The 12,218-nt window shown below is 38.2% G+C and overlaps 3 protein-coding genes across 3 annotated transcripts in view; 2 read left to right on the top strand and 1 right to left on the bottom strand.

Annotated features, from left to right (window-relative positions):
* Positions 1 to 1,649, bottom strand: part of C922_00566 (hypothetical protein) — a gene marked incomplete at both ends in the record, with an annotated part of 2,162 nt that extends 513 nt beyond the window's left edge. The window contains one exon of the mRNA XM_008816182.1: positions 33 to 1,649. Coding sequence (XP_008814404.1) covers positions 33 to 1,649 — 1,617 coding nt within the window. The remainder of the gene's footprint in view (positions 1 to 32) is intronic.
* A 2,749-nt stretch (positions 1,650 to 4,398) lies between these two features.
* On the top strand, positions 4,399 to 6,546 carry C922_00565 (translocation protein SEC63; the record flags this gene model as incomplete). Its single annotated transcript, XM_008816181.1, has 1 exon — positions 4,399 to 6,546. The coding sequence occupies one exon, from the start codon at positions 4,399 to 4,401 to the stop codon at positions 6,544 to 6,546; it is 2,148 nt and encodes a 715-aa protein (XP_008814403.1).
* A 3,094-nt stretch (positions 6,547 to 9,640) lies between these two features.
* Positions 9,641 to 12,124, top strand: C922_00564 (hypothetical protein; the record flags this gene model as incomplete). The annotated part of the gene is made up of 1 exon (XM_008816180.1): positions 9,641 to 12,124. The coding sequence occupies one exon, from the start codon at positions 9,641 to 9,643 to the stop codon at positions 12,122 to 12,124; it is 2,484 nt and encodes an 827-aa protein (XP_008814402.1).
* Between the last annotated feature and the right edge of the window lie 94 nt (positions 12,125 to 12,218).

The raw sequence follows: 12,218 nt of genomic DNA, 5'->3' as shown, positions 1-12,218 counted from the left end.
GTAATGTAGCTGTCGTTCCTTTCGGGGTCTACTAAGCGTCTCTTGTCAAAGTTACTTATCCAGAAGCCATTGGTATTATTATATTTATATTTTTCATATGTATTACTTTGGTTGAATAGTTTTTTCCCCAAATCCTTTTTATTTTTCAATATATTAAAAACATGACTTTCGTATATTTTCCCCATATGTAAGTTTTGAACCTGTGGGTGATAGTTCCTCCTGTCAAAGTTGTCTTCATATATGATGGCCGAACCGATATTGCTCCTAATTGCAGGGGAAATTTCCGATGTTACTTTGAATGTCTTATTTTGACTCCTTTCAATTTGTGGGTATTTTAAAATCAGACCAACTGACTCGTTGCAGTCCTTCATAAAATTGAGCAGTTTATGATTTCGCCTATACGAATCTATGACATTGTCTCCGTTGCAATTCAAGGGTAGCTTCGTAAATATAACGTTTGGAATTTCTACTTTTCCTTTTCTTATATCATCTAGCGAGTAGCTCCGTGGTTTCGTACTTAAAGGTAAAGCTGAAGGGTCCTTTTTTTCTTCCGCACAATTGCAATTTTTTTCATTTCCATGCTGTTTTTTTCGGTTTATTCCGCGCGTTCCACTGTTACATGAAATTTGAGTTAGCTCAAAATTTTCATCATTCAATGCACTCAATTTTGTGTTAAACGTTTTTTTACCCTCCTGCATTTCTTCATCTGCGTAATATACCATCATACGTTCGTCTATATGACCATCGGCCAGTTGTAATTTGTCTTGACACTGTTCCTTTTCAGGACTGCCATTCAGATATGCTTCACATTCTGGGTTGGGCACTACGGTAGGATGGCTTATCTGATACGTGTTTGTAGTTTTGGGATCACCTGTAGCGCTAGAAAAAACATACCTTCTGCTGGAGGGGATCGATTCACCATTTCCGTGGTTTTTACTATCATACAAAGCTTGTCCATGTTCCGAATTTTCTTTAATGTGGAGGCAAATTGGAGAAGTTCCCACCGCACTCAGATGATCTTCTTCAGCTAAGGAATCATTTGCCTGAATATTTTTTATTTCATTATTTGTTCTATTTTTCGGAGTACCAAATTGGGTATTATTCTCCTGGCCATGATTTTGACCATTCGTCGAAATAACCGCCTCGCTGCTGTCTGCATAATTTGGTTCTGCCTCGCAGTTTACTGCTCTCCCTTCCTCATGGATCGGTACTTCTGTGCAACAAAATTTTGCTAATAGTGATGAACCTAAATAGGATCGAACTCCACTTTCGATGCGAGAGACATTGCTATTTACCGACGAATGATAACAATTTAAATGTTCACCGTTCAGGCGTGTAAAGTTTTCGCTCTGTGATGTAATTACATCGCTCAGGTGAAGCATGCTCGTTAGGCATGTATTCTCACTGACATGCTCATTTCTTTGCGGAAATAAATTTTCACTCCTCAAATGAGAACCGTCACTTTTTTGTTCATCACTAGAACATTGCAGCTCTCTTGTGTACATTTTCAAAATGCGTGGAAGGCTGTTCCCCCCCATGGAAAAATTACTGTTTATAGAAGCATCGTTATGTGTGCTTACATCCAGAGCGGAATCGAAGTACGCATCGGTGTGGAAACTCTTTTCCGTTGAGCTTTGTACGCGTAACATGTTTCCCCTTTTTCGCGCCATCAGTACGTATACGAGTGTTCGTGTGTGTAGGAAATAGTGAACAACGTGTGTAGAATAATGATAGGTAAATTAACAAAATGTAGACCTTCGAAAAGGGGAATAAAAATGGGCAGTGTGTAGGGGGTGAACTGCAAAAAGTGAACAAAGTGGAAATATACGTACAATGTGTTTAAAATAGGAGCACATTATCTGTTTTTCAATTCGCACTAGCAACCTGTCAATTCGTTCGATTTTGTGCAAAAATATCTACAAGGGCAAATTGCTGAAGAAAAATACCTATTCGCAATTTTACATATAATGTGGTAATAGCTAGCTAAAAAAGGAAAAAAAAAAAAAAATCTACCAATTATTTACAGTGCCTGTTCATAATTTATTTTGAGAAATTTATTTCGACGGTGTAAAATAGCCATTTTGCCCATTTGGCTGTAAAAAGAAAAAAAAAATACCAACAAAACAGACAGGTAAAAACAGCTAAAACACGTTGTGGACCAAATGAAAAAAAAAAATTTTAAGAACATCTTACGGAAAGAATTCACCTCAATTTTTTTAGAAGTTCTGTTTTACATGACCATATAAATTAAATTACATTTCGTCGAATAAATGCATATTGTGTTGTATGGTTGACCATTTTGACCTACTTTTTCTTGTTCTTTTTTGTTTACGTGGGTCTAACTAGGTATGCATAATGATTGTCACAGAGGGAAAAAGAGCCTTTTCATTATTGTTCAACGCCACTGTTACGATTTTTGCCTTTTACGTAATTTATAATAGCGTTTTCTGAACAGAGGGTGTTAGCAGGGAAATGAAAAAAAAGAAAAAGAACGTTGCAAAAATGTAGCAGTAGATGATTAAATTGATGTGGAACTTTTCTCCTCCAACGGCTGGTACCTATGTGTCACTCCTCAATAGAATTTTATGCAGGTCTACAAATGATTTTGAGAAAGGGTGTCCCCATGTGCGTGTTTTTGTCCTGAGTTCGAATCCATCTTCTTGGAAAAATAGCTAACATTAAATCTGTCATGTGTAATAACAATGTGGTGCATGTTTTTAAATCAGATGACGTAATATATGTTTTTTACCTTTTCCTCAGTGAGCAATTCAGACAAATAACAGAAAAAAAAAGCCCTTTTTTACGTAATTTCTACTTATATGTTAATGTGATTAAAAAACATGTGCTCGAAATGTGCTACCATTCTTCCAATGATCAATATTTTTTTATATATGGGATAAAATTAAGTATTTTTTCCCTGTTCATTTGGTGTATCTACCCCCCTCCATTATGTAGATCAAAAAGGAGTTATTGACCAAAGATATGTTCTTACATAGGCAAATAATTAAATGTACACAATACATTTCAATTTCACTGCGTACATCTCATCCTGTTAACAAATATAAACGTTGAAAAAACAAAAAAGGAAAGCTAAACCGCATGGTTTGAGATCTCATCAGAGTAAGTGCTTGCAAAGGTGAAATTATAATTGGCACTACGCAGGAAAGGAAAAGTTTTCTGACATCTTAACTATTCGTGGTTAAAATTTTTACATAGGCAATTTGGCGCATTTTTTCAATGCAATTAAAAACAGGTCCCCCTCGCAGTATATATATCTGTGCTGTGGAAAGGTAGGTAGGTTTATACATTTAAAAGTAATGGTCAAATCACTAGGATTACAGAGTACGACACATTAACGGGAAGGTAAATTAACTCCCCCTAATTTAAGCAAACAATAGAATTTCTCTTAAACGATGATGAAGATTTGTTTGTGACACGAAAATTTTCTAAAATGGTGATTTGTTTACCATATAATGGATCACTTTTTAACTGTTTACAAAAAAGTGTATATAAGCCCAAGTTTAAAATTTGTTAAATGTATTTAAAAGGGGCCCCAATGGATGACCAATTAAGCGCATAAACCTTCAAAGGTGTAAAGTGTATATGTTGTTCGCCCTGTAGAAAAAAAAAATTTGCTTAACAATTTTGAGTAACCTCTGAAACAGTAATGGGGAAGGGGAAGGCCACGTGGTAATAACAAAAAAATAAGTTCGTTATTAAAATTTTTTTTTTTAAAGGGCAAAAGGAACGTGTTAATCAATCTTTGCTTCAGTTAATAATTTTTTCAATCATAGTGAGGTAAAAAAAAAAAAAAAAAAATTAAATACAAGTTAAAAAAAAACGAAACAATTCAATCACAATTACAATTGATTATATCACATTACATGGTTTGTAATTTCGCTGAATATAGCAATGTTAACCCTTTTTACAATTCTTTCCTTTCACCATTCTTAAAAATGTTTGCTAAATAAATCATTTATTATTTTTTTTTTTCCCCCATTTCTGATAGTTTTTAGTGTAACTTTTCTTTGTTATTGTTTTATTTTATTTTTTCTTTTACCCCCTTACACGTATAGCACAGCATATCAAAATAGTACATTTCTTCCGTTTTGGTCCCCTTGGTTCTCTTTTCTTTGTTTTTTTTTTGTGTGTATCATTGCATAGTATATATGTGCTTATGCGCAAATATGCCTAGGCGTACATGTGAGTATCCCTACGTACACGAGAGTGGCATTTCGTACTTATGAAAACCATTTCCCACATGTGAATGTCCCTATGTACATATATAAATGCCCCTGCGTACATACTAGGCTATTCCGCGCTCCCAACCACACGCACGCTCGTACGTACAGGCCTGTATAGACCCCCAGTACATTGTTGCAATTTGCGTAAATAAGAATGTCACAGTTTCGCGATACCTTTACGAAGGATAGTAAAAAGGAGCCATTATTAAGCTATGATGACTCTGCATTTATTTTTTTCGCGGGAACTGTCTTAATCTGTGTGTTAGTTCCATGTACATACATTTACATCAAATGTCTATTTAACAAAATTTTCAACAATGATAGTCACAATTTAAAAAAGTCCAAGCACAACAGTGTGTACCGGTCCTGTGCGTGTGCACTATGTAAGGGAAAACTAGAGAGGAGAAATAAAAGCACCACACTATGGGAAAAGTTGGGATATAGAAGAATAATTCAATTTTTCCTGTTGGTCCTATTCTGGGGATTGCTCTTTATCCTGATTCAGCAGATGTTGAGTACGAAGCCTATGCAGACATTTGACCCGTTCGAAATATTAGAAGTTCATATAGGTGCAACAGTGGGAGAAATTAAAAAAGCGTATAGACTTAAATCATTGAAATACCATCCAGATAAAAATCCGAATGACACGTCAGCAGCGGCAAAATTTATTTTAATAACGAAAGCGTATCAAGCATTGACGGATGAAATATCAAAGGAGAATTATGAAAAGTATGGAAATCCAGATGGACCTGGTATGATGAAGGTAGGAATTGGCCTACCCAAGCTATTGATAGATGAAAAATATCAGTTGTTAATATTATCCATTTTTTTCTTAATATTTCTTGTCTTCATTCCGGCCATTTTTATTATATACTACCAAAGACAAAAACAGTATGGGCCCAATGGGGTCAAAATTGAAACCCTGCAATATTTAACGTACACTATAAATGAGAATAGCAGAGCTAAGGCATACCCAGAGATGCTCGCAGCTACGGCAGAAAGTAGGGATATCGAATTTCGAGAGGAGGATGCAGAATATGTGAAGAAAATGATAGACGAATTAGTGGAACCGAAAAAGAGAACCTTCAAAATACCCGTGATAACGAAAAACTACTTCTTAATATTAGCCCATATGCAAAGAAGGTACGATTTATTATCAGAACAAATGAGAGAAGATCTGGAAAAAATTCTTCAATTTTCTTTACTCATAACCCATAGTATGATAGAAATTAGCATTTTAAGGGATTGGTTTTTAACAGCGCAGGCTGCCCTAACATTTAGAAGATGCCTCATACAAGCCTTTGACATTAGAAGTTCAAGTTTGCTGCAAATTCCCCATTTCACTGAAAGTATAATTAAACACGTCCATAAGGGAAAATTCGCTGTGAAGGACATCCTAGATTTTGTCCATCAAAGTCATGAGTCCAGAAAGGGACTAAACGAAATGACCGATGAGGAAATTTTGGACGTCAAATCATTTTGCAGCATTGTTCCCGATATAAAGATGACTGCTGAAATTGTGGTGGAAGATGAGACTCATATTGTGAAGGGGGACGTGGCTTCGATTTACATACATATTGATAGAACCAATTTACATGAAAATGAAGCCGCTGGTTATATCCATGCGCCTTTCTTTCCCCAGCCCAAATTTGAAGAATGGTGGATTGTGGCTACCTACAAGGGAGATGATCGTATCTTAAAATATGTACATGTAAAAAATTGTGAGAAAAAAATTGAAGAAAAATTACAATTTATGGTAGATAGGGTAGGCAATTTGTGTGTGTCCATCTACATCCTCAGTGACTGCTACTTTGGATGTGATAAGAAATTGGACCTGCCATTCAGAGCCTACTCGCAAACAGAGATAAAGAGAGAAATTTTCGTACACCCGGAAGACATCGAGTTGGACAATGAGCCCACCCTCTTCCAACAAATGATTGGGGATATTGGCAGAAGAAACGACAGCAGTGATGAAGAGGAATCCCGCGCCGGTGGCGACCCGAATAGAAGGAACAGCTCCGCGCAAGGGAGCACGGCCACCGCGGCGAATAGCAACAGCCAAAGTAACCAAACAGGCAGTGCGGGAAACGGCCCCAATGGTAACAACAATAATAGCAATAACAACAGTAACAGCAATAACAACAGTAACAGCAATAACAACAGTAACAGCAATAACAACAGTAATAATGACGGCGATGCTGGCGGAGGCGCAAAGCCTCCCCCATCCCAGAGAGCCGTGTCCAGCAATCACGAAAATTACGTGCCGAACGATGACACGAACGAGGATTCGGACGATGACTAGAGAAACGTAGAGCATTCTTGTGCGATGCGAGCTCTTCATCCATGTGCGGTGAAGAGAACCCATCCAATATGACGACGTAGTAAACACAGCATCTGACAAACGAGCCGGATCGCACAACCAAAGGAAAACACGAGTTTGCTTGACGCACCCGTTGTCTCACCAACAAATTTGCATAATTAAGAAACAAAAAAAAAGAAAACATTTTTTTTTAAAACACCAAAGTATATATGTTCATTTAAATTATTCTCCTTTGAACAGAAGTAGGGTATACCCCTTTATATGTGAATTTGTTGTGCGTAGCTGTTATGTGCTCCCGCCATGGGCACCCTTATTTGCACCAGCTTTGCATGCCTGTTATGTATACCCGCTATGCATTCCTCCTATGTATATATTTTTTACGTTCAAACAGAAAAAGCATATTTCATATAATTTTTTTTTTTTTTTTCATTAAAAAAAATTAATATGATAAAAAATTAACTTTGTCTAATTAATGCTTTTAAATTTTAATATTTAGAGGTTTTCACCAAAATGAAAAATGAGATCAGCGCCCCTCTTTTTCTCCCATCAACTGTTGCATCTGGGGTGAAAGGTGGTCACGATAAGGCGTAGATATTACCGGAATTTTTCACCCCATTGCTGATGTAGAAATAGGAATATTTTAGAGCGCAAGGGAAGCATCTTAAAAGAGCACGCTGTAACAACTGTGGGTGCAGTGACAAACATCAATTTTGCGTCGACACATATATATACCCCTTTGGGTGTGTCAATTTTTTTTTTTTCTTTTCCGAATTGAGAAAAAGGCAGAATTGGACAAAAACGGGAATGCCTATTTAAGTAGTTGCGTGTAGAGAAGCGCACAGGTGTATGTTTATGTTTTCGCGTTCTTTCGTCTGGGCCACTGCTCGTGTTTTGCCCACGGGGGAAGAAGATGTTCATATTTCCCACGAAAGCGCACACGCATTTTTGCTTCCCGCTGGCTGTGTTAGGCGAGGAACTTGACCAATTTGCAAGCGCCCCCATGGGGTCAGTTGGGAAAAAATGGGGAGCACTATCAGTGCAAATATGTACTGGGTTACGCACTTATGTACCTACTATGCGTAGAGGGGAAGAGGACCATTTGGGACAGACTTTACAAAGAGTTTAATGAATCAAACACGGCTACTTCCACGCGATCTGATATGACTAAAGGGGGCAGATGTTGACATAAAAGTGTAGTGATCAGCAACTGAACAATTGACTACTCGAATAAAGCGCAACTTTTTTGTGTTACCTTTCTGGACGACAAAACGGAGTTTTTCCGCACCAAATGGGGAATGAAAATTGCATTAAATTCAGATTTTATTTTTTTAAAGACATATTTATTTGTGAATAAAAGGTGCTTTCATAGACACGAGCGTAGCGTGTGAACGAATGGGCAATACTTGGGTGGAAAAAAAAAGAAAACTTGCAAAATTATTATCGATTTTTACGCCAATTTATGCACAACATGTTAAAAAAGAAATTAACACGAGAGAAGCGTAAAAAGGTGTACACACTACATCACCTAGGGACTACACAAATTTGAACATTTCGCAAAGAATTCGCAGTTTGGCGAGGCTTCCCTCTTCCACCAGAAGCTCTCACGATTGGGAATCACGCCACCATGCCAGCATGGGCATAGAACGAAAAGTGCAATTAGCTTTTCTCTTACAGCTTTTCGCTGAGGAAAAAAAAAAAAAAATAAAAAATAAATTCCAGTAAACGCAACGGTATTGAGAAACATTAAACCGATGAAGCGACCCGAGGAAAGCGAAATTTTACAGAATTGTCGTGAAATCTCATTTTGGGGAAAACCCCATTTTTTGGGAAATCTTCTCAACTTTGCGGAACTAGGCCAAGGCAACCCCAACGACAGCAAGATATTCGCACACAAATGGTGCCGAAAAATTGTGGCAATTATTTCTAAAGACATGTCTACTTTGAACCTCTTGGCATTTTTAGCATGTTCAGTAAAGTAAAAAAGGAAAAATTGAAACATGCTGGTTGCTTAAATTTTCGCAAATATTTGCATCACACGTATATGTATATATATATTTTTTTTAACAATGTTGGCATAGTTCGCAAAAATGTCACATTTAAATGGCTAGAAAAAAAAAAGCAATACAAAAAGCAGAACAAAACAGCAAAAGAAAAAGAAAAAAAATAAGAAACAAAGTGTGTACATTTCACACCAACAAACGCTGAACTTGATTAAAATTTATGCTTTCACCATGTGGTTTAAAATTGTCATTTTAAAATTTCTATAACAGCACAAATCTACATTGTAAACGTGCAGGGCAAATGCTTTTTTTTTGTTTTCCTTGGAGCTTCGCGTTACTTCCTCTATCGATTAATTATACCATTGTGAAACGCGCAGTGTGAATTTTATGATTCCCTCCCCCTTTTTCACGTTGCTTCCTTTTTGCCGCTTACCCTTTCTCCGTCTTATTTTTACAAATTTGAATAACGTTTTTCATCATATAAGGATGTGAAGAACAGAAAGGAAAAGGGGGGAAAAAAAAAAAAAAAGAATTTTGATTTTAATTATTTAACTTGTGTCTTCATGCCACCGACATGGACACTGACAAGTCATTGTTTTTATTTTTACACAGATATAATTTTCCTTCACGTGCAAGAAGCACGTTTATTTATCGCCCCCCCTTTATTGTTTCGTTTAAGTAGCTTTATATTTCTCTTTGTTGTAATTTTTGTCACAGTATGTACCTCCGTCTTCGCCACGTCCTTCGAAACGTGCCTCTTAGCTGACATGGCTATCTATCGTGATTAACCATTTATTCCTTCACCTTTTATGAGATAACATTTTAGCCGCACACACAAATCTACTTTTTGTTGTATGGAAAAATTACGCTCAGCATTTTCCCTTTAATTAATTCACCGCCCAGGATTTGTCTGGCCACCGAGAAGAAGTATTTTTAAGAGCCGCTGATCAGCTAGAAAGTATTTGCAGTCACTGCAGTAAGCAGGAATAGGAAAGAATTATTTGGCTTCTAGCAGGTGTAGTCGCCGCCATCTCGCCACTAACTCGCCGCTTATCCACGCCTACCCACCGGCCAAAATGAGCTCCCCCTCGTTTATCATGCCCCACAACCTAATACCCTCCAGCAAGTACCACGAAATTAGAGCCCAGAATGAAGGAAATGCAAAACTGAGCAACCGAGATGTCTACGAGTACCGTAGCAGCAAACTGAGTCCGATGTACTCCAGCGCCACGTTTAAGTCGCACCCACCAATCTACACAGAGAAGGTTACCTACAATCCGAAAGTAGTTAACCCCAATTCAGCGATTCCAAATTATAGCCCACCTGGAGGGAGTGGTCGAAAGGTCAGCTGCATGAATTCATTCCCCTGTTTAAACGGGCAGACTAGGGGGTGCAATGAAATGAACAATGGAACCACAAATGGGACATATAACGGCGTCATTTTTAAGCACCCAAGTGTTAGTGGCTACACAACTGGGTATAATGCTGCCCCAACAAACAAACGATTCGTCAAAAAGGTGAGCAAAGTGCCCTGTCTGTTCAATACCAAACCGGCATTCAGGCAAGACAGTTGCGAAAAAGGGTACAGTGACGTGTCTGGTGTTCCCATCCACTTTGACTCCCCCGTGCATGGCAGCAAAGGGTACGTACAACTAAGTAGGCACGATGAAATGGCAGTTTATAACATGAATGAAAAGAAAAAAAACAAAGACCTAGAAGTGATGGGAAAATTAAACCACGTGGAACCTTTTAAAAAGAGAGTATCAAAGGAAAAACTACCAGAGCCGATCATAAAAAATAAAATTAATGAACTGATAAAAGAAAAGGATGAACAAATAAAGGAATTAGAAATTGAGATCCAAAATGAGAAGAGAAAAAGCGAAATGGTTAGACCACACGGTGCTGAAAACCCCAGGGAGTACGCCAATGTAGAAAACAGAAATCTAAAAGAAAAATTGTTGGACCAAAAAATCAAATATGAAGAAACGCTGAAACATTTGAAAAGGGTAGAACTCGACAGGAGATCCCTAAAATCAAGTTTAAACGTCCGAGATAAAGTCCTGACGAAATTGGAAAATGAAATCGGCTCTGTGGACAACGAAAACGATTTCTTGCTTCGCTTGAAAGAAAACACAAGTCTGAGTGATGTACATAACCTTTTCAAATTTTTGCAAGGCCGAGATAAAGAAGCGGAAGAGGAGAGGTACCACAACTCTGCAAGGACAAATAACGAAAAGGGCAAGGGACTAAACAAAGACAAAGAAAGGAACAAGAGAGTCGATTCATATGCCAGAAGCGACACCTATCGTGTAGACGAAACAGGGCAGGGAAAACATAAGGAGGATGAATTTAGCTGGTACAAGAGCAAAAGCACGTGTGACGATAGTCTCCTGCCATTGGAAGACGATGCATCAGAAGAGAATAGAAATTCATACAAAAAGGGGAAAAAGGTGTCTACGTTTTCCCAGCCGAGTTTCGACAACAACGATATGTATACGCTCAAGTCGACTATTGTCGAGTTAGAAAAGGAAGTGTACGAACTGAAGGAGGAAAATAAAAGTGTGAACTTTAAATACGAAAACACCTTCCAAGCTTTAAGCGAATTGAGGAAGGACACCCTGGAGTACATGGAATCAATCGTCTCACGTGACATGCGCATAGCATATATGGAGAGTATGCTACAGAAGAGCGAAAAGGATCTGGGCAAATTGAAAGAACTTCTAAAAAAACAGCAAGTGCTTTACAGAGAAAAGGTAGATAAATGCACATCGGAGATAAGCATCTTGGAAAAGCAATCTTCTCACCTACAATCAATGATACAAGAAAAAGATTCAGAAATCGTTTTGTTGAAAAATGAAATAATACGAAATGAAATGCTCGTCAGACAGTACGAAGAAAGAAATAAAGAACTGCAAAACGAACTTCGACTAATGTGCAACAATCTAGAAAATGTAATTGACGCATCGAACAAGAAAGACCTGTTCATGGTTGAACTGGAAAAACAAATCAGAGAAAATGAAGTACACAGACAAAATGCCTACCTCAAGGAAGTAGCCAAAAATAGGAAAGTTCAAGCAAATATGAAATTCAAAGAAATTATGTACGATAAATCGGCTAAACACCAGGTGGATGAATTACAGAGCTTGAAGAAGGAACTCTACTTGAACAAAATACAGATGCAGAAAGCCAGGGATGCATTCGAGGTCCTTAAGAAGGTACCAAAGGCAGGATCTCTACGTAGAAGCAAGCAAAACGTCAGCCAAGATAACGACTCCAGCACTGTACACAATTTTACTATGGATAAAAATGATCAGGACGGAGGCAACACCACCTTCGAGGCCAAGGTGTCCTCCGAGACGGCGCCAGCGTACAAGGCGAAGCACTCCGTGGTTAAGAAGAAGAAGCGGGCCCCCAAGGCCAGAACATCAGGGAGTTTATCAGCGAGTTTATCAACGAGTTTATCCGCGAGCATCCAGGATAAGGAGCAAGAAAAGGCACAGGAAAGGGCGCAGCAAAGTGCCCAGGAGACCATTCAAGCAAGCGTTCAAGCAATGGCATAGAGGGGAAAATTGCGGCGGGAGCGTACGATGGAAGCGTAGACCTACGTCATTGCTACGACGTGGCCACATACCGGGCGAATTGCACCTTAGTTGA

Source organism: Plasmodium inui, assembly GCF_000524495.1.
Source record: "Plasmodium inui San Antonio 1 unplaced genomic scaffold supercont1.2, whole genome shotgun sequence".
NCBI classification, from domain to species: Eukaryota; Apicomplexa; class Aconoidasida; order Haemosporida; family Plasmodiidae; genus Plasmodium; species Plasmodium inui.
This window is presented reverse-complemented; position numbering and strand designations above follow the sequence as displayed.